The following is a 22,602-nucleotide window of genomic DNA, read 5'->3' as shown; positions in this document are numbered from 1 at the left end:
TTATACTACTTCATTTTTCCTATACTGGTCTATTTTCCCAATCCAAGATGGTGTTACTTCCCTTTCCTGTGATGTCACTTCCCTTTTCTCAGTATATAAGTCAGTCAGTCTTGTTCCTCCTTGCGTTGCAAACACTTCCTTCTGGTTGTGCTGTTCGCTCCTGTTATTTGTTCCTGCTTTTTTGCCTTGGGAGATTTTTGCCTGTTCTTTGTTCCTGCTTTTGCCTTGGGAGATTTTTGCCTGTTCTTTGTTCCTGTTTTTGCCCTGGGAGATTTTTGCCTGTTCCTTTTCTCCTGCCTTGTACCCTGGATGTTGCCTATTTTTGTTTCCTGTTGTCAAGTCCTGTTTTTTCTTGTTTTCCTTCTGGAGTTCCTGTTAGAGGTTTTTTCCCCAGTGTTGGGGTTTTTTCCCTCTGGGACTCCTTCTGGAGGGTATGGTCTGCTTTGGCGTAGCCTGTCAAGCGGCACCGTGGCTACTAGCAGGGGTTGCCCTTATCTGGGAGCATCCAGGACCTGTAGAAGACTTGGTGTATTCGCCAATCCGAAATCCAGAGGTGAGAAGTCCAGCGCAGTACGTGACAATATGTTGTATAAGAAATACTAACGCCACATCCTAAATCCTGTGTGAATCTAACTCATTTGCTATTATAAGATCTTTAGGTGTGGTGTTATCTTGTTAAACAGATGACAGAGCTCTTATGCACTTTGACTAAACAGCCTCTGAACTCCAACATTCTCTACTGTCCTATTCATCAGTCACTCATGTCTGAATGATTAGTAAACTTTTGAAGCTCAGTGCTGACAAGACAGAAGTGCTAATCGTGTGCAAAGAGCTTCTGTGAAGCCACGTTTTGTGGCTAGTGAGATGAAGTTGACCATCACGCCCCATGGTCTCCAGTTACCAAGGAAAGAGTCTTGGTTATTGATTTAGTAAGGAACTGTATTTTGAGGAACAAATGAGTGTGATGCTTTTTCCTCCTTCCACAAATGAAGATCCCAAGGAAAAATCTGCTATTCATTCCTCATCATCTGCTGGTCCTGGTGGTAGTGACAAGTGTTCATTCTAGAATTAACTGAGGCAGAATATGCCACCTGGGACTACCCTTTAGTGTTATCAGGGGCATAGCAAGGATGACCGGCACCTTAATACAGGCAAGGGAAATGGATCCTTCAGCCTCCGCCTGGATATTACAATGCATCCTTAATTTGAGTGTAGTAGTCCCCTAGTCCCACTCACAGTCAATGATAAACTATGGAACCACGTTTTTTCAACCTGGCGACCGGTCTCAGTGCAGCCGTATGTGCATGTGGAGGGCTTCGGTGTGCTACTGTGGCAAACACACTTTAAACACATTGGTATCACCCGTTACGTTTGCCACGGCCCCAGTGCAGAACCATGGGCTCCAAACCAAACACGGTGTGGAGAATTTAACATTGATGAAAAGTTTGATGCGAGGCCCCTCTGCTGGTGTGGCTGTTGTGTTCCATTTCTTGTAAGAGCATGCCTAAAAAGTGGAGATACAACAAAAGGTTCAGAACATCAACAGAACGTAGGGGAGAAAAATATTTAGGTCCCAACGACATAATTGAGCTTTGTCACTATGTAATTTTAGCCTGCTGCTTTTCAGTTAGATTTTAAATTGTTGGAGATGGCATCGTGCTCTTGAGCTGGGCAGAGGACAAGCAGAGAGAGAAAGGGGAGGTAGAAAAAGGCTGGTAGGTAGGACTGGGTAGAGAGGAAGTAATACATAGAAAGATAGAGATAGTGACAGAAAGAAAGGGAGTTAAGAAAGAGTAATACATGGATGGAGAGTTATGTGGCTAAGGAGATAGCTGAGAAAGAAACATGAAGTCAGTTTTGTGTGAGATATATATATATATATATATATATATATATATATATATATATATATATGTTCGATGGCATGTGTAGCTGCAGATACACATGCTATGCACAGGTCCTGCCATCTAGTGTTGGGCTCGGAGTGTTACAAGTTGTTTTTCTTCGAAGAAGTCTTTTCGAGTCACAGGACCGAGTGACTCCTCCTTTTCAGCTCCATTGCGCATGGGCATCGACTCCATCTTAGATTGTTTTCTTTCCGCCATGGGGTTTGGACGTGTTCCTCTTCACTCCGGTTGTTCGAGTCAGAAAATCTTACAAACCCTCTAAATTTGTCGATATTGTTTTTGATCTCGTCTCTTCCAGCATCGACACCGCGGTACCGGCGGATACACATCTTTGATTGCCCTTCGGGGCACCTGCGTCCAACTTGGGCCTGGTTGGCACAACCAAAAGTATCGTCGAAGCCTCATGGACCAGACCCCGTTTAGATTCTGCCCTCGGTGCCACACCAAGTATCCCTACACAGATCAACACCTGGTTTGTAACCTGTGCTTATCTCCGAATCATCAAGAGGATGCCTGCGAAGCCTGTAAATCCTTCCGTTCGAAAAAGACTTTAAGAGACCGAAGAGCCCGAAGGTTAGAGATGGCATCCAGAAGCACCGAACGCCTTGGCGCAGAAGTGGAGGAGATGATCCACACCGCCGTCTCCACTCGGGGATCCGATTCCGAACAAGAGTCCGACGTTGACTGACCACTAACAGAGGGTCAGCACGTGAGTACGCTTGCCCCGACCCAAACCAAGCCCAAATACAAGGCCTTAGGAACGCCACTGCCGGAAGGCCATGGCTCTACTCGTAAAAAAGCAACCAGTGACCAAGTAACATCTTCGGCACCGAAAAAGGCCACGCCAGTAACAAAGCCTTCGGACTCGAGCCGAGGCATGGGTTCCCAAATCATATGACACCAACCCATTGAGTCGAAACCCCGAAAGTCACTTTTGGAACCGAGGCCAACAACTACTCCAGGCCTATCGGTGCCGAAAAAACCTGCTTCGGAGCTTGAAAAAACATACCTACACAGTGGAGCATGGACTTTCGAAACAATTAAAAGAAAGTCATAGATTTGATGAGGAATTGCAACAAATGGAGGATTTCGATGAAAAACAGGCCAGGATACAAATCCACAAGGACACTGGCAAAGATCCTCACAGCACCTCCTCTGAGAACCAAAAGGAAACTGGCCTTCCATGGACGTTTGGACACTGATCAGCCAATGGCTAAAGTGCCAAGAGAGAAATCTCCACCTCCCCAGTTTTCTCCTCACCAGTCGTCTCCTCCCTCAGTCGCTTCATCTAACTGTCTCCTCGCCTGCTACACCCACTGCACAGTCTCCATCACACACTATGCAGTCACAACATGACACAGATCCATGGGATCTCTATGATGACCCAGTCTCAGACAATAGTCCAGAGTGCTACCCATCTAAGTCATCGCCACCTGAGGATAGCACCTCATATACACAGGTTCTAGCTAGGGCAGCGGCGTTTCACAACGTGACCATGCACACAGAACCTCTGGAGGATGACTTCTTGTTCAATACATTGTCCTCAACTCATGCCACTTACCAAAGCCTACCCATGCTCCCCGGTATGCTCAAACATGCGCAGCAAATATTCCAAGAACCAGTTAAAGGAAGGGCTATAACCCCAAGGGTCGAGAAAAAATACAAGCCCCACCCTCAGACCCCATTTTTATCACACAACAGCTGCCCCCAGATTCAGTAGTGGTCAGCGCAGCAAGGAAAGGGGCTAACTCACAGTCCTCTGGAGATGCACCCACTCCAGATAAAGAAAGCAAGAAATTTGATGCTGCAGGGAAAAGGGTGGCGTCACAGGTGGCCAATCAGTGGCGCATAGCTAATTCGCAGGCCCTACTAGCTAGGTACGATATGGCTGACTGGGATGAGATGAATGACATTATTCAGTATCTCCCCAAGGACCAACAAAAGAGAGCCCAGCAGTTAGTAGAGGAGGGACAGGCAATTACGAACGATCAAATAAGATCGGCGCTAGACTCTAGAACTATAAATACATCTGTCACCATTAGGCGACATGCATGGCTCAGGTCATCAGGTTTTAAACCTGAAATCCATCAGGCCGTCCTCAACATGCCTTGCCATTTAATCAGCAACAATTATTCGGCACACAAGTTGACACAGCCATAGACAAGATGAAAAAAGACACCGACACTGCCAAATCGATGGGAGTGCTTTATTCATCTCAATACAGAGGCTCATTTCGAAAGCCTCAATATAGGGGAGGCTTCAGGCCACAACCTTCTGAGCCATCTACCTCACAAACCAAGCCCTCTTACCAGACACAATATCAGAGAGGGGGATTTCGGGGATCCTACAGAGGACAAGTCCCCAAATCTAGAGGAAAATACCAATCCTCAAAACAAGCCACTAATAACAAACAGTGACTTGACCACCACCTTCCCTCACCACACTTCCCCTGTGGGAGGAAGACTACAAAAGTTCCACGACCAATGGTTAAACATCACAACAGACACCTGGGTATCATCCATTATCCAACATGGTTACTGCATAGAGTTCACACAAATTCCTCCAGACATTCCCCCAAAAGCGCACAAACTTTCATCGCAACATGTTGCAATGTTGCAAGCAGAAGTACAGGCACTATTACTCAAACAAGCTATAGAACTTGTGCCGCATCATCAAAAAGGAACAGGGGTTTACACCCTCTACTTCCTTATTCCCAAAAAGGACAAAACATTAAGACCAATATTAGATCTCAGGATTCTCAACCTCTACATCCGATCAGAACACTTACACATGGTAACGCTACAAGATGTAGTCCCACTGCTACAACAGGAAGAATTTATGGCAACACTGGATCTAAAAGATGCGCATTTTCACATACCCATCCATCCAGCTCACAGAAAATATCTCAGATTTGTAATACAAGGAAAACGTTACCAGTTCAAATTATTACCCAACACTCAAAAAAAGTGCCAACATCACACACATTATGTAATAAACATCCTACACACACTAGGGTTCTCAATAAATTACCAAAAGTCACACCTGCAACCAGCACAAATTCAGCAGTACTTAGGGGACACATTAAACACCCAAAAAGCGCTTGCAAGCCCAAGTCCACAAAGAGTGCAATCGTTCCACACCATATTACCAAATATTCAGCCAAACCAACACGACACTGTCCGATTTGTCATGAAACTGTTGGGTATGATGGCATCATGCATCGCCATTGTCCCAAACGAAAGATTACACATGCAGCCCTTACAACAGTGCCTCGCAAAACAATGGTCGCAGGCACATGGTCATCTCCAAGATCTAGTGTTGATAGACCGCCAAACACACATTTCGCTTCAGTGGTGGAATCCCATAAATTTAAACAAAGGGCGGCCATTTCAAGACCCTGTGCCTCACGCCATTCTTACAACAGATGCATCAATGATTGGATGGGGGGCCACACCTCGACAATCACAATATTCAGGGACAATGGGACAACAAACAAAAACAGTTTCACATAAATCACTTAGAACAGCTAGCAGTGTCCCTAGCACTAAGAGCCTTTTAACCTCTTCTTGCTCACAAACACATTCCTGTCAGAACAGACAATATGACAACAGTGTACTACCTAAACAAACAGGGAGGAACCCACACATCACAAGTTTTCTTTCTAGCACAAACAATTTGGCATTGGGCAATTCACAACAACATACACCTTGTACCTCAATACATTCCAGGAATTCACAATCAATTGGCAGACGACCTCAGTTAAGATCACCAACAAACCCACGAGTGGGAAATTCACCCCCAAGTACTTCAGAAGTACTTTCGTCAGTGGGGGACACCAGACATAGATCTGTTCGGCACCAACCACAACGCAAAATGCCGAAACCTCGCATCCAGGTACCCACACCCTCTATCCAAGGGCAATGCTCTATGGATCAACTGGTCAGGGATATTTGCTTATGCTTTTCCTCCTCTCCCGCTCATTTCATTTTTGGTCAACAAACTGCGTCAAAACAAACTCAAACTCATACTTATAGCACCAACATGGGTACGTCAACCAGGGTACACCACATTGCTAGACCTGTCAGTAGTACCACACATCAAACTCCCAAATAGACCAGACCTGTTGACACAAAAAAAAAAACAGATCAGACATCCCAATCCAGCAATGCTCAATATGGCTCCTGAAATCTTAGAGTTTGGACATCTAAATCTTCCACCAGAATGTATGGAAGTGATTAAACAGGCAAGAAAACCTACCACCAGGCAGTGTTATGCTAACAAATGGAAAAGATTTGTTTTCTACTGTCAAGCTAAAAACATAACACCCTTAGACGCACCCATACAAGACATTGTAAGTTATTTACTCCACCTACAAAAAGCAAATTTAGCTTTTTCATCCATCAAGATACATCTCACAGCAATTTCTGCTTATTTGCAAAATAAACAAACCAAATCTCTATTTAGAGTGCCAGTCATCAAAGCCTTCATGGAGGGTCTAAAACGAATCATACCTCCAAGAACGCCACCAGCACCCTCATGGAATCTTAACATTGTACTCACACGACTCATGGGTCCACCATTTAAACCAATGCACTCATATCAGATTCAATTCCTAACATGGAAAGTAGCATTTCTAGTGGCAATCACTTCATTACGGAGAGTTAGTGAAATACAAGCATTCACTATTGAACAACCCTTTATACAAGTAAACAAACATAAGGTTGTACTTCGCACAAACCCTAAATTTCTACCAAAAGTCATTTCACAGTTTCATTTAAATCAAACAGTGGAACTTCCAGTCTTCTTCCCACAGCCAGACTCAGTGGCAGAAAGAGCACTACATACATTAGATATTAACAGAGCTTTAATGTATTACATCAACAGAAACAAATCATTTAGGAAAACTAAACAGTTGTTTGTCACATTCCAAAAACCCCATACTGGTAATCCTATATCAAAACAAGGCATAACCATGTGGATAGTAAAATGTATCCAAACTTGCTACCTAAAGGCTAAAAGACAGCTGTTAATTACACAAAAAGCTCATTCCACTAGGAAAAAAGGAGCAACAATGGCATTTCCAGGAAATATACCAATGACAGAAATCTGCAAAGCAGCCACTTGGTCAACACCTCATACATTTACCAAGCATTACTGTGTAGATGTGTTAGCAACACAACAGGCTCACAGTAGGACAGGCTGTACTAAGAACACTATTTCAAACAACTTCATCTCCTACAGGCTGACCACCGATTAAGGGAGGAGAACTGCTTTGTGGTCTATGCACAGCATGTGTATCTGCAGCTACACATGCCATCGAACGGAAAATGTCACCCACCCAGTGTACATCTGTTCGTGGCATGTTCTGCTGCAGATTCACATGCGCCCTCCCTCCTCCCCGGGAGCCTGTAGCCTATTAAGTTACATTTACAATTTGTACATATGTATATACATCTTTATTCCATTGCATGGACATCTCTTTCTTTACGCTTGATCACTCCTACCTCACCCTCTGCGGGAAAACAATCTAAGATGGAGTCAATGCCCATGCGCAATGGAGCTGAAAAGGAGGAGTCACTAGGTCCCGTGACTCGAAAAGATTTCTTCGAAGAAAAACAACTTGTAACACTCCGCGACCAACACTAGGTGGCAGGACCTGTGCATAGCATGTGAATCTGCAGCGGAACATGCCACGAACAGATGTACACTGGGTAAGTGACATTTTCCATAGAGAGAGAGAGAGAGAGAGAGATAGTTCAGTGAAAGAAAAGTGCATTCAGAGAGGGTGAGGGAAAATGTCTAAGAATGAAGAGGAAGTAAATTAGAAAAAGAGATGGAAGAAAGAGATGGAGAACAAGTGGGAAGAAAGGAGAGGTGAAGATACGAAAACAACAATATCCAGGTGTATAGCTAAGATCACAGAAAACTGATGTGGACAGAGGGAAAAATGGAGGAAAAATAAGAGCTAAATGATGGATGTAAAATGCGATTGCAAAAGAGAGATCACGAGCAGGACAGAATGAGGTGACAAAATGAGGGCACAAGCAGAGAGCAGGAGAGCTTTTGAAAAGTCATTGGGGTGATGTTGAGTGGACTATAACGACTAGGAAAGAGTGAGGGAAAAGAGCAGCAACAGAGTTCTGTGGACAGACTGAAGTGCATCAAATAGGAAGTGGTTACAAGGTTTGTGTGAGACTTTTCCTTGTGGCACGATGGCTGTCAGTAGTTACTCAGCAGTGTAGTTTGTGTCACTGATCTCTGCTTCTAAAGTGCCAGGGGCACCAATAGTGATGTTCACCAGTTGTATGTCTCTGTTTACTCCCCGTGGACCCAGTGAGAAAGAGCAGTCAAGACTTACTACTGGTGGGATGGGTTAGAAACTCAGGCACAGCATGCACTAATAAGTAACACAATAAATTCAATGTGCTGCACCGTGCTATGACTTCAATGAACATGACTTTCATTAATCAGTAGATCTTTAATATTTGTATGCTCAGGAAGAATACTAGAATAGGGCCGAAAACTTGTTTAGCTTTCTGGCTAATTCTCCGTTGAAATGTTAAGGAGCTCACCGAAGTGAACGAAGAATGTTAACTTTATTGTGCCAAAAGTCTTTGTCCACTTCAAGCAGGAAATCACACAGCCCAAGGGCAGAACAGTTAATAACCCTTCTGGGTCCCTGTTCTTGGAATAGGTGGTACGCAGTGCGCCTGCACCCATATGGGGTTTACCTAACTTTAGGGTCCATATCACTCCTTGGCATGACCAGGTAATTTATAGGTTAGCTTTCAAATCTGTGGGATTGCTATGGTGTTCTTCATCTTCCAGGGCACGAGGAATAGAAGCTTTGGAATGGGGACATCAGAAAAATTTAGTTCTTGCTAATTGGGACTGATCCTTGGCAAGAGAACCCCAGCTCTAGTTATCACTCCTTTCAGATGAGTGATCAAAGAAAAACTGAAAGCCCTGAGGATGTACTTTGATAAACTTACATCCAGCAGCCACCTTAACCTGCGGCATAAGGTATCTGCTTTCCAGGAAGGATAGCACCACTATTGCAAGAGCTATTATAGTTTCAGCAGTGCTCTCTTAGTGAGGAGCTCTGAAGCGAAGATTAATAATCTCCAAGAGCTACAAAACTGCAAAGCTCAAGCAGTCTTTAAGGCTGCCCATGCAACCTCTTCCATACAGAATCTGCATTGTCTTCAAAGGAATTGAATTTAAGATGCTGCCATTGACCCGCTTGTTAGTCTATGGCACCGCCCCTACTATCTGAACCATTGTTTTACCAACACTCCCTCTTCATAGACTTAAGGTCAGCTTCCAAACATCTTTTGCTCACTCCCAAAAACTTTCAGGAAAAAAAACTGCCAGCCATATCTAGCTCCTTGTTGATTCATCTTCCTGCCCACCTTAGGCACTTCTTTTAGGAAAGCTTTAAGACCGAAAATATTGTGCTTATTACATCTACCAACAGAGTTAGTGCCTAGTAACCCTTATTTGGTATCTGGGACCATATAATCAGGCGGCCTGATTGATTGATTAACCAGTTTGAAGTGGGAATTATTAGGTTGGGGTCCAAACCTGGCTTTAAAATGGGAAATCTTAATTCCAATTGGCAGAAGGATGGCTTTGAATCATGACAACCGGCTGCAGCCAAAGTACAGTAACTACAATTGCATGGGATGAAGAAGAAATGCTTCAGTGTCCCTCTGGGTCTGGTAGAGGGCAATTACAGAGACAATATGTATAACGAGCTCGTCAGGGATGGTGCTCAATTCTCCTCTGAGTTATTTACAACTGTTGTGCAACTCATAAAGGGACTGTAGATGCACCTCTTTGTGAACACCAGAGGGGCTATTTAGTAGCATTTGTGCGGGTGATCATGTGGCCCTAAACAAGCAAACCATTTAATAATTTACTTACAATTATAAAATCTCATGGGCGCAGCTCAAAATTGTGCAGTGCCAAGCGAGTGCCCACACACCTCTTAGTAAATAACCTCCAGCATCTCCACAAGATAGGATTGATCACCGAAAAGCATTGTGCTTCATTGTAAACTATCCTGAATTTTATTTCTGCGCTCCACTGCAGCTGGGCCGATACTCTAGAAGACACCTACAAATTGCCTGATTATATGGGCAAAACCACTTTTCCTATTCACGGAAAAGTTGATTTTCGCCATTGTAAAAAGATTTAGTATCACATAGGTTTCCATGTTAGTAAATCTATAGCTGTGGATGGGGACCGGGCGTTCCACGGAGGGAATTTCTTGGATGTTAGTGAAACACCCACAAACGTAACATGTTTGTGGGTATTCGCAAACCATTTTCTAATACCTTCCCGTCCATTAAACAACTGAAGATTTACTTCTACCTTTTGTAGGAGATTTACTCGTGTACAAAGCAGACGTAAATCCTGTTCCAGGCTAAGTAGGGAAAGGAAACGCCCGCCGAAATTGCTTATGAGGAATATAAAGGATTGTTTCTCTCTCTCCATGGAGCAAAACTAGTGTCCATTTGGAGAGAAAACGGGTACGAAATGTTATATGCACTTGTTTGCTCTTATTTTTTGTGCATGTGAGAATATACGTTTGTATAATGGTAAATGCAAAAAAGGAATGAGACGTGTGTAGGTTTTCAGGCACAGTTTGGAAAAGTGTTAGCTAGAGAAGGGATGCATGCACTCAATTATTTTAATTCAAAGGTACAAGTAGAGCAAAATTATACAGTTGGCTATAGAAGTAATAGTATTGTATAAGTCAATGAGCACAATTGGACAGCCAAGTTGCTTGTTGAATTAGTTCATTTTTGTTCCTTTGTTCATGGAACCACAACCAATACTTGTTTTGCCCTTTTGCAGCTCACTCGTCTTTTTCAAGACCTCTTGTTACGTCTGTAGTAATTTTCATGAGTGGATCAAAAGTAGGTCCTCAAAATCAGTCTTGGTGCGGTCTGGAGGGAAATAACCCTCCAAACCACTCTTTTGCTCATTTCAAAAGAAGACCACTAACGAAAGCAGACCAAAATGGACGTCTCGCAGAATAAAGCTACAACCATTATGGGAATCAACTTTCGATCCACTCATCACATTATTGCGATGCAACAGTAGGCCTTGAACAAGCCCCAGATCCACAAGCTGCCAAGGGGAGAAACATGTTGGTTGTGGGAGGAGTATAAATAGATGATGACCTAGAAGAGAAAGAAGGAGAGAGCGATAGGGTGATGGTATATAAACTGGAGGAAGTGAATACCCTGCATTAAAGTTATTTTCTATAGATGTACCTTGTGCCTGTGGTTTGTGCACAGTTTAATAACATTTTATGTTGTATTGTAATCATTTTCTGTTACAGACACCAACGAGTGCGACCATAGACCCTGTGTGCATGCTCGAGGATGCAAAAACCTGATTGGAGGATATTTTTGTGACTGTCGTGAGGGCTGGACTGGACAAAACTGCAACATCAGTAAGAACACTTTTCTGACAATCTGCCATCTATTGGTTGTGATGCAAAGAGGTCTTATGGCATCTCTGTTGGTCAGACATGTATTTTCTTGCTCTTTGTTAGTCCATCCTGACTCATGGTGTTCTCCCCTGTTGTCCCCTGTTCTCATCCTCTGTGAGCTAGTATCTGTGTTGTTCTCTGGTAACGTACAACAAATGATCTTTGAATTGGTAGCAAATGGGTCCTGTTAGCCAATCTGTGTGTTGGCTACAGAAGAGTTCCATTGGTTGGTGCTTGAGTTGGTGACAAATTACATCTGATAATATAAGTTTGTGCTGGAACCATGTAAGATCAGATGGGTGGTGTTTCTGCAGTTCCCAAACAGGATCGGTTTTGGTTCCTTAGAAAACATTAGGGTGTCTTGGAGGAAGAGAAGACATTACAATATCTGAGGGATACATGAAAAGAAGATATGGATTAACAAGTCGGGAATTGCTACCATAGGAGCTATGGACTACTGCCGAACCCTAAGAGGGAAATTACAGATTAGGCAAATGCCGTAGACTGAGCCATGTTTGATCACAAAATAGATCTACTTGTTTTATATTCTTGGCAATGAAGAAGGTCCATTGGAAGGTCAATAATTTAATTCACATATTTAATTGGCTGGAACGTCTGTTTGTCCGCAAACTCCTTTACTTGCTTCGATATATGATTGATGAAAGCTGCATTCAGACGACTTGCCACTAACAAGGTCAGAAAAAAAAAAAAATGTGGATTGTTTTTGCAATTATGTTCTCCAATGATGTTGAGTTTTTGACTGGGTCAGAGGCATGAGCTATTCATTTCCTTTGATCATTAGGTAATATTGGTTGTCGTTTGCACTGTTGGAGAGAATGTATTGGCCATTTGGGTTCCTTTTCCTAAAATGTGCCTGCCCCTGTTCTCTGTTGCCTTTCTGCCTTTAGCTATTCTGATCACAGATTATATCTGAGCTTATCTAAGTGCAGTTCCGAAAGGTTATGCCTCAGTTGGTCTTCAATATGCGTTTTTATTAATTTCCATTGCTAAATACTGTCTGTTCTTTATCGTTGTGTACAGGAAGTGATGTGTGCCTTGGACGATGCCGAAACGGAGGGAAGTGCCAGGTGGGTAGTTCATGACAGGATTACATTTGCACATCAAGGTTTTCATAGAAATGGCAACAGGGTGACATTTTGTCCGTATTTTATGTATTGGGACTTCTGCGGGGCATACTTTCCTTAGAAGCAAGGCAGCAAGTCACTCATTCTCTCTGTGCTTCTGCTCCTATGAGCATGAAAATCCTTATTGATGTAGATCTAAAGTACCTTATTCTGGCAGTGAGGCTAATCAAAACCACACTGTGTAACATCAGTAAATCACAGGTGGACTTTGTACTTGGATCCTCGTAATGTGTCGAATCAGGGCTTATCTTGAACCAGATCTAGTGCTTTCGTTTGACGGGGAGAAAGCAGCTGGTCCGGTGGAGCTGTTTATTCAGAACTCAGAAGAGGTTTGACAATGGAAAGTAGGACATCGACAGGGTGAGGGAACAGGAAGAGGACATTCAGGGCTGTACTCAGAGGATTTTGTAAAAACATGCTGGGAATGGACAAGTTAAGCAGAAATCTTAATCGCTTAATACACACAGTTGACATTCTGGTCTAGAGTAGTTTTCCCTATTTTTAACTCGATCGTCTTCCTTTTCAAGTTATGTTTTACATTTACTTTTATTGCCTTCATTTTTTAGCTCCCTTACATGCCTTTTATTCATGGGTAAATATATCTATAAAAACCTTTGGAAGGAAGAAGTACCTGTAGTTATTAGATAAATTAGAAGCGAAAGGTGCACATGTATACATAGTGTGCTTTTATTTTGATTAAGAAAAGTTCTGTAAAACCACAGTATTTAAAAATTCTGCACAGTAATTTCAGAACACGAGAAAACACAACAACAATCTCATTGACCTGCCGGTCCTGTGACACATTAGCTTCAAAAATAGAGGGGCGCACTTTCACCTTATCTCTTGGAAAGTCAATGGCATGGCGAGGATCAGTAATAGCATACCTGTTGACTCGTCCTATCTGGAGGTGAAGACAGCATAACATCTGTTTTCGATGAATTCTGAGTCAGCTGTGACTCGATTTCCAACTAAAAACTTGATTTTATAATTTTCATATCTTCTTTTGGATCCATTAGCCACTTAAGTAGAACAGGCTTATGTTAACGATTGTGTTTCTTTTCTTCCATAGGTACTGGGCAACAGTTACAAGTGCCTTTGCCCACCAGGGTACGTGGACGTAGACTGTGGGACAGAGGTGAGGAATTGCACCAGCCTAAGGTGCCAGAATGGAGGCCGTTGTGTGGAAGTGGGGAAACATTTCTTCTGCACCTGCCCAAGTGGTGTCACCGGCCCCTATTGCGAGGTCAGTAAAAGGTCTCTTTCTACCTTCGCACTCTCTCCCTCTCGCTCATACTGTAAAATGTGTGTGTTGTTTTTTGTGCCATATTTACAAAGGGATTTGTACCACTGAAATACTATGCAATCACATCATGTACATGAAAATTCAAGGTGTGTCAGGACAAAGGTAGCGTGTAATGTGTTTGTGCTGCACACTTAACAGAAGCAATCCAAACCACGTCCGCACCCCTCTGTCCTGTCTCTTGCCAAATTTTGGGAAAATGTGAAAATCTGCAAAATATTTTCTAATTTTTCGTAAAAACAAGGTAAAATGTTCAGGAAAAAAACATAAGAACACTACAGAAAGGGCAGAGAGCATATTTTTCTCCTTAATATAAACACCAACAATGATCGGGCTACATCATAAATCACCAGCTTCATTTATTTTTCCACTATTCTGAATTTTCAGAAGTCAAAAAGGTTGACATATGTGGGTTTCCTTCCCCCTTGCACACAGCTCTCTTTTGCTCCATGCATCCTCATGTGAAAGTCTCTGCCCCCCCCCCCCCCCCCCACACACACATTATCTCCAGTCAGCAGAAAGGTGGCCTCATGTCGGTGTCTCGTTCTGTCCCCACTGATTGACTGAATTATTTAGGCTGGATGTCTTCCTTGCCAATCCTCAGCAGGCTGGTGTACACTGCTGAGCCCTGCCAGCAGCTCAGCTGAGTCACCATTTGAATAAATAAGTGCATCGACCTGTGTGCCTGCAGTGTTAGTAACTAGAAGCATTGCGAGGCTTATCAGAGCTCCAGGATTTTGCCCGCTGAAAGACCTCCAAAACTCAGAAAATAAGTCATTTTGCGGGCCTTGTATGGTAATATGGCGTCACCAATAGGTGGTGCCTTAAGTGTGTTACTGGAATTCTATCTTTATTGGTGACTTAAACTGATTGCCGCACCATCAAACCTTCTTATTTCTTTTTTCTACTGGTGATTCTGCACACTTTGTGGAATATAGGAAATAGAAATGGGCAGGGGATTTCCAACATTTCCAACTATGTAGGTAAGTTCCAAAATTTGGGAGATCTTCACACATTTGTCAAAATGGGGATATAGAAAGACATCTGTGTTTTGCATAAAGGGTGACTGCAAATTCGGACTCTACCTACTCATGAGTCCAAGTAATGAATTAGATTTACTAAATGAAAGCGAGACCCAGATCATAAACTTGCATGTCTGCAAATTGTGTTGGGACAAAACAATAAAAGGATTAGAGGCCAACCTTACTGACAACTTTAATGTACCCTAACCTGTGTAGTAGGAATCATTTGATCAAAGACTGCGGAAGGCAAAGATTAAGATATGCAGTTCATACATCGCCCTCTTCAGAATGCTCAGTGACTGTTCCAAAACATGCAATCGCAGCTCAAGCCACCAATACCATTCTCCACTAAAAACTCCAGTGCCTTTGGGAAAAACATTGTCAACCCTTCACATTGTGGCAACAGAAGAACTCAGGAGTTCATGGTCCTACTGCTCTTCCGAACACAAAACCAGTCAATGAATGCTGTTGTGTGCACACTACACACACCTCATCGAACATCACCAAGTGCAGTCACAGAAAACAGAGTGTTATATTTCTGCAATAGTGCCACCTCCCAGATGATTAGAAGTTATTGAGTGCAGAAACACTGCAACTTTCCTACCAGTAGCCGAATGTTTAGGCATCTCATTCAGTGGCAATCCATCAGTATGCAAGTGGAGTGTAGTGCATGGGAACACCGTGTGGTATGTGAATGTGAACTGTACTAGAACTGACCATGGTAGGTTCCAGTTTTTCCCTGTGTGAGGTATTCTGAGCTGGTATACAAGGTCGCCCAGGTCACTTGGTGAATGCACTGTTATGAATTAACCTGATCACAGATACCAAATGGGTCATGTAACCAACATCAATGAAGATATGTACGCCTGTCTTTGCTGATTCATGGTTGAAATCTGATGGATGGAATCTTGGAAAGCTGTAATACACACAGAAAAATACAACCATTTGCTCCATCAAAGGGACGTTATTATTGGTGTAGTTCAAAATCTTTGGCCTGGACGGTCTGGTGGCACTTGCTGTATGCATTCATTTACTAATGCATAATATTCATAAAGCAAAGGGCAGCAGGCTACAAATCAACGCACCTGACCAAAAAGTCCTAAAGTTTACATCAGAATCAGTTTATCTGACCTTGTGTGCACCCGCACCAACACCTGCTGCCAAAGTGTGCTCCTTTAAAACTAAAAGGAAAATCACAATTTGAAACAATGGGGGTGCATCACCATCAATTATGTAGAATATCCAGTCCTTCAGTTTGATAATGTGCAAATCTTCTTTTTTTTCATTTTTTCTTGTCTTTTTCTTTACTTTCTCTTATTTGAAAATAAACAAATTCACAACAGCAACAGCCAACGCGTTTCGTCCTTTCACATAGGACTTCTTCAGGGCAGTAATATAACACGTGGAACACACATTCAATAAAACAGATATAAAATACAGACAAATACACCATGTATACAGACACAAAAAATTATAATGTTATAACAAATACATAGATTTGCACCGTGCTTTAAAAGTGAATAAACCGGCAAGGGACCATCATAATTGTAAGAAAAAAAACACTAATATTAAAAATACATAAAAACAATATTACAAATAATACTTATACAATATACACATAAAAACAACCACGTACATAAGACATATGTACACATTACTATAACATCACCAAAGAAATTTTTTATATTTTTTGTTTATCCCAAAACTTTCTGTGCAAAAACTTGAGTATCTGTTAATTATTCATACAAAGCAATATTTTTATAATATTTTAATTTTTTTTTATTATTATTATTTTTTAATAAAAAATAAAAAAAATATGTACAAAAGACTACCATAAATATCATTTTAAATATTATCAATTGTACCCACCCTTCTTATGGCAAGGATTCACTCACCATTAATAATTTAAAATCTATTGCCCAAACCATATGATAAAGAGCACCATTAAATATATGTACACCTACCAATTTATGATTCATATCTAAAAACAATTACATAAACCTACCTACACAATTGGCCTCAACTTTGATTAATCAAATCGTTGTTCTGACATCACTTATATCTCCAACGTAAGCATCTAATACGAGGAAAAAGAGATTTGATATCACCTATTTAATCAAAGTAATCCTCATTTTAAAAATAATGTCCAAAATTTATATTGCAGATGTCGGTTGATACTCTTCCAATCACTCATACAATATCATCATACTAAAATCAAACAGAGAAGACAGTGCACCAGTTGCCCAATTCGCATATATAAACTTTTCATAGTTCCCCAGTGTATAAAACTGAAATAAACACATGTGCCATAACCAGGCATTCTCATAATATGTGGTCCTTATGTCATACTAATATCACTTCTTCCTCCACAGGTTGAACAATTAATAATCACGAGATGCATAAAATACGGCAACACAAGGAGTGTGTGGGATACCCAATTTGAACATACCAACCATAATCTCAACGATGCACGCACAAGCTTCTCATGATTAAATTAAGCATATCGTATGCATTCACAAGTAGCAGAATTCCACATAATACATAACCAGAGCCTTATCAAAGTACCTCTTGTTCCGCTGAGTTCGGGCAATACCGCAGTGTCAAGATGCAAAAATCCGGCAAAACACGCAACGCGCAGAAACGCCGATTTAAATAACCCACCTTCTTGTGCACCAGTTGACCAATCACATTAAGAGAACAACGTCATCAAATCACCTGGCAAAGTATACTGGAAGTTCTAGTTCACCACGTGTAGGGATATCCATGACCGCCATCTTGAGTGAACAATTCCTAAATATAATCAGTGCTCCAAACGGACCGGTCTAATTTAACAATATTATCCTTACATATCTCGGTCATACATATCGGAGGTTGTAATACATTAAGTCCCACAATACTCATGATCGCGATATCAAATATTTTTTACTACTGCATATTGACAAATCACTTGATGCAAAGCCCTACATGGAAATTTACTTTTTTCATATAACATAAAATGATTATAAAATGATTGTAAGTCATTAGGAGGAAGATAATGAGTACGCTGAATTTAAAAGGAACTAACAAACGGACTATCACGTACCAATAAAGAAAGAGTAGTGGGAATCACGTGACGGGGGCAAGACACTATTATCAGATCTATTTCAGACTATTTCAGATCGTACATTATCTTGAAGAGTTTTACTTGATTAGGATACGCCATTTATTCATATTAACACTTTACTTTTACTTTGGTACGTTTTTCTTTATTCAGACACACTTGGGAATGCTTAATTTAGCACACTCACTCACCAATTTCCTAGGTGTTATGACGCCTTTCTGTTCCCTTTTTCCTAATGACACCCTGTCATTAAGAGTATATTTCTCAACCTTAGTTTCCGTTTCTCATCGCCACATGTCTAGTGGGAGTCTTCATCCCTATTTCTAATTCTCAATTTCTACTTCGTTTCACGTGCACATCAAACTTTTGCTGATATTTATAATAATACACTTTTTATCACTTGTGGTAGACTGTAATCACAGTTTTCTCTCTGTGGCTCCGTTTGGTAATGTCACTTGATGATTTTAGGCACTCATGCGGTACTGGTGAAGGACTTGGCAATGATTTTAGTGCCAGGTATTAATTTTCCATAATCATGTAGAACTACAGATTATGACCAAGCTCATTATTATGTTTCTTCCAGCCCTGAGGAAGTCAATGAGATTAATTTCTTGGAGACGAAACACATGTTGGCTGTTGGATGTTGTTGTGATGACCACATATGGAATCTTTGTGATGTGATGAACATGTATGAAAACCTCGCACAAGTATAAACACACTGAACTTTAACTCTGTTTGGCTTATATATTGCTTCTCTGAAGACCAAGAACCTAACTGCACAGACTCTTATCTTATTTCAGACGAGTGCCCTGGCTTTTTGAATCAGTCTTCATGTTTACACTACACAATTTGTTAAAATTAAAGTTACAAGTATTTCCCTAAAGTACACGACTTCCAGTCAACTGCAGCTGTAGGTATTAGAACCCAGCGCTCCGTTGACAAGTCAGATTTGTACCCACAAGATTACATCTCGTCCCTGAAGGATAATAGATTTAAAATGTGCCAGCGTTCTGGAGCATCCATTTAAAAACCTTCTGTCCAGATTCTTTCCTTGTGAGGTTTTACATTTTTAGCATTGCTAGGGTGTGACTCCAAGGGTTCGCGAGGCAGTGTGCCGATGGGCACATTTTGCCAAGAGATCCAGTTTATTAGAGTAAATGGCCTTCTGAGTAATGGTTTACTAGGTATGGTTTACTTTATAGCACACAGCGTGAACCTTTTTCCTGGTTCTAATTGCTGACAGGCTTTGAAGATAGTGAACCTGTGGTGGAGTGGTTGGAGGTATAAACTAGTGTATTTCCCTTGGTTTAAGCAGCCTATATTGATTCCTTTCCATATGTTGTCCATTGGCACGTTTCTGGCAATACAGTCCCTTATCTTATTCACAACACTAAGAGTTAAGCTTCAAAATGTGTAATATTCCTTGTTTTACTTAGGTTAGTATCACTTTCTTGCCCCAAACCTAGAAGCAGCACCTGGATCTAGCATACATATTTTTTATTTTTTATTTTAAGGCCCTGAGTGAAGGTCCTTATCGACGCACACAATTATTGTACATCTGGTACGTGGAAGACATGGTTCTAGCTGTTGCCATCCTGAATTAACGAACTTTACTGAGGGCTCCCGGCAGAGAAGGATTGCGGTGGTAATAGACCTACTTTTGCAACAAAAGTGTCAAAGGCCGTAGCTAATGGCACAGACACTCATTTCCAAAATCTTGTCGACGTTAAAGCTGATAAAATCACTTACACCTTAAGTTCTTAGAATTGTGATTAAGTATCCTTCAGTTCCCTCTGGTGCTTGTCTCCTATTGAATTTCAGCTGATGGATCTCTCCATTGTTACCCACGAGTTCCTGAATCACTTTCTTCATTTCTTCGTGAAACGTTTTTGCCCTCATTTAAGTTTTGAGTCGCAACGAATTACAGTAGTTTTGAGTTGTGTATTTTTAAGACTGTTAGCGTTTTCACGAATAAGTGTTTTTTGGGTTTCATCATCTCACTTTTGCAGTATTGTCGTAACACTTTAAAAATGGAAACAACGTGAATTTTAAAGAATTTTACAATAGTTGAGTATAGTATTAAAAAAAAGTTAAATTATACATAAACGCCGCATTTCTCTTTGTGGCCACATGGTGAAAGCAAATTCTAAATCTTACTTCAGTGTACAATGTATCCGTAGGCACTCTATTTAACATGGGTTCTTTATTAACTACTTTATATTGCCAAAAAATGCAAAGCCCCTCCTGCTACACTGTTATGCTACATAACTGCAGCTTCTTTTGCAACTCGCAGTTGTGAAAGCACTTCTAAATACCATCGCTAACTCAAATTAGAAAGAGTTTCGAAAACGTCTTAATTGAATAAAATGTCTGTGCTGCCGTGGTAGCATTACTCGCAACTCCAATCTGCTAAAAGTTACTCAGCTGTGAAGACATTCGTCATAATTTACAGAAGTGCCTATATATTTTACAACTTTTATAAAAACTGAAATATGTCGAGACATACATTCGTGATTAAAAATTACAAACCAACACACAAGTGCTGTAAAATGCGATTACGACCACACCTGAACGAGCCCCTGCAGGATTCGCAGTACGCCCTGCTGTTCGAAGGCCTTCCATGGTAATCGAACCGGCTGCGTTGCTCCGGCAGCCCGACTTGTACTCACAGTCAGCAGGGCAGGGAAGTCTGGATCACAGGGAGAGCACTTGGGGTAAATCGGCGTGGCTGCTACATCTTCGTTTTCTTGTACCCTGCAGTAGGTCCCATGTGTTAGTTCACACAATCCCAAGTAAATTAAACCTTCAAAAGAAGAAAGTGCCCACACTCAAACGACAGAGAAGACATGTATCCTCAACCTTCTCAGATGACGTTTCTCCACACACCTCGTTAGCTCACATATGATTGTTCATGATCTGTTTCACTCCTCATGGCACCCACAGATTTATTTTTGTTTCGGATTGCAGCTCCTACTTACATTGCCACTGTTGTTACACAGGCAGGGTCCAAGGGGGCAGATGCATTAGACTCCCCGTCACACTCTAGTGCAGTACTCAGTAGTGGTGACGCCCATTCGTCTGTCAACCTGCTTGTCTCCGAGTTTCCACCAGTGTAAATGTGCTGAAGAATGAGATGCTGCTGAAACAGTGACATATTTTCTGTATAGTTTTCACCTTCTTCATTTAGAAGATAAATTGATGCTTTAAATATATTTACAAGGCCTCGTCCATTTCTCTTTCTGGTTATTTTATTTCTGTTTCCTCTTAGGAGAGAGGCTAGAAAGCTTCTCAAATTTGGAACATGGAGCCTCCTTGGTATTTGCCAGTAAGGGGAATGGGCATCTCTCTTGCACTTTTGCCAGTGCGTAATTTCTGCCTGCGATTGTAGGTGGTGGGCTCTTGTGCTCATTTTTGGGGACCAGAATAATTTTTCAAAACCAGACTCTGACCCAGAGTAAGTGAGACAAAGTCAGATAATTAGTAACAAAGGAGGATGCGAAAGATAGGAAAGCAGTAACAACGAAAGAAAGCAGGGATGAAAAAGGACTCACAAGAATGAGTTAAGGAGGCCGGAAGTATAGATGATGGAAGAAAGGCTCGAGGTGGAATCAAGCCTAGGCACTGTTGATGTTCAGTAACCCTATAGCGTGTGGCTTCTAAGAAAATCCTGTTTCAGTCCCTGCTTCTTTTTTCCCCAGGAATTTGTCAAGGACTGTGACAATAACCCGTGCCCTGCTGGTTCAAACTGCCAAAGCAATGGGGGCAGCTACATCTGCACTTGTCCGAATGGCTCCGGGAACAGCGACTGCTGGAAATTACAAAACCACTGCCCAGATGGAGACTGCTCAGGTATGCTGCCAATGTTCAAGGATTGTCTGTCCTTGGTAGGTCACCCCGAAATGATCATCTGCTGTAACAGTTGTGTGGCAGAATATCAAGTATAAATTTTGTGCTACAAAAATATCATAGCCATAATATCAACTACCATAGCATTGTGAAGGTAAGTGTATATATATATATATATATATACATATATATATATATTTTTTTCGGCGACCAAATAGGCACTCCAGCATTTTATTTTTTTAAATTTACTTTTCATCTTCCACCAGAAGCAGTGCAAGTGTGCAAAGAGAATGGTCGACGTGGATCAACTATTTGCTTTCAACTGGACCTTAGAGTCCTTTATTCCAAACTCTCCATTTGAAGTAACAACATGCAGATAGTCCTATTACCATTTACACAAAACAGACTAGAACGTTACCAGTGTATAAAAGTGAGCCATGTCTTCCCATATTATGCCAGTTCTCGGAGGATTTTCTTTAAAAAAAGATGATGAAAAGCACAATCCATCAGTTCAATATTTTTAACATTTTCAACATTGTTACATATTTTTAAATATTGTTTCTAAGCAATTCCTACAAATAGAATCAATAAAGAATACAATTGAAAGTCCTACCAGGGGAAGCAATTGCTGTAAAGTACATGATTATTCACATTTGTCTCTGCTATTAATAATTCCTTCTATAATTGATTGCAGAATATGTACAAAAATGTACTATCAAATTACATCCACATAATAGAGCCTGTGTTCCTACAAAAGAATCATGTTCTCGTGGTCAG

At 41.3% G+C, this 22,602-nt stretch overlaps 1 protein-coding gene across 1 annotated transcript in view; it reads left to right on the top strand.

Moving 5' to 3' along the window:
• Positions 1-22,602, top strand: part of LOC138259788 (protein jagged-1b-like) — a 439,654-nt gene that overhangs the window by 383,901 nt on the left and 33,151 nt on the right. Inside the window, exons 10-13 of the mRNA XM_069207676.1 lie at positions 11,260-11,373; positions 12,454-12,500; positions 13,627-13,800; positions 21,678-21,828. Of these exons, the coding sequence (XP_069063777.1) occupies positions 11,260-11,373; positions 12,454-12,500; positions 13,627-13,800; positions 21,678-21,828 (486 nt within the window). The remainder of the gene's footprint in view (positions 1-11,259; positions 11,374-12,453; positions 12,501-13,626; positions 13,801-21,677; positions 21,829-22,602) is intronic.

The sequence above is a fragment of the Pleurodeles waltl genome, chromosome 9 (genome assembly GCF_031143425.1).
Source record: "Pleurodeles waltl isolate 20211129_DDA chromosome 9, aPleWal1.hap1.20221129, whole genome shotgun sequence".
Taxonomy (NCBI): Eukaryota; Metazoa; Chordata; class Amphibia; order Caudata; family Salamandridae; genus Pleurodeles; species Pleurodeles waltl.
This window is presented reverse-complemented; position numbering and strand designations above follow the sequence as displayed.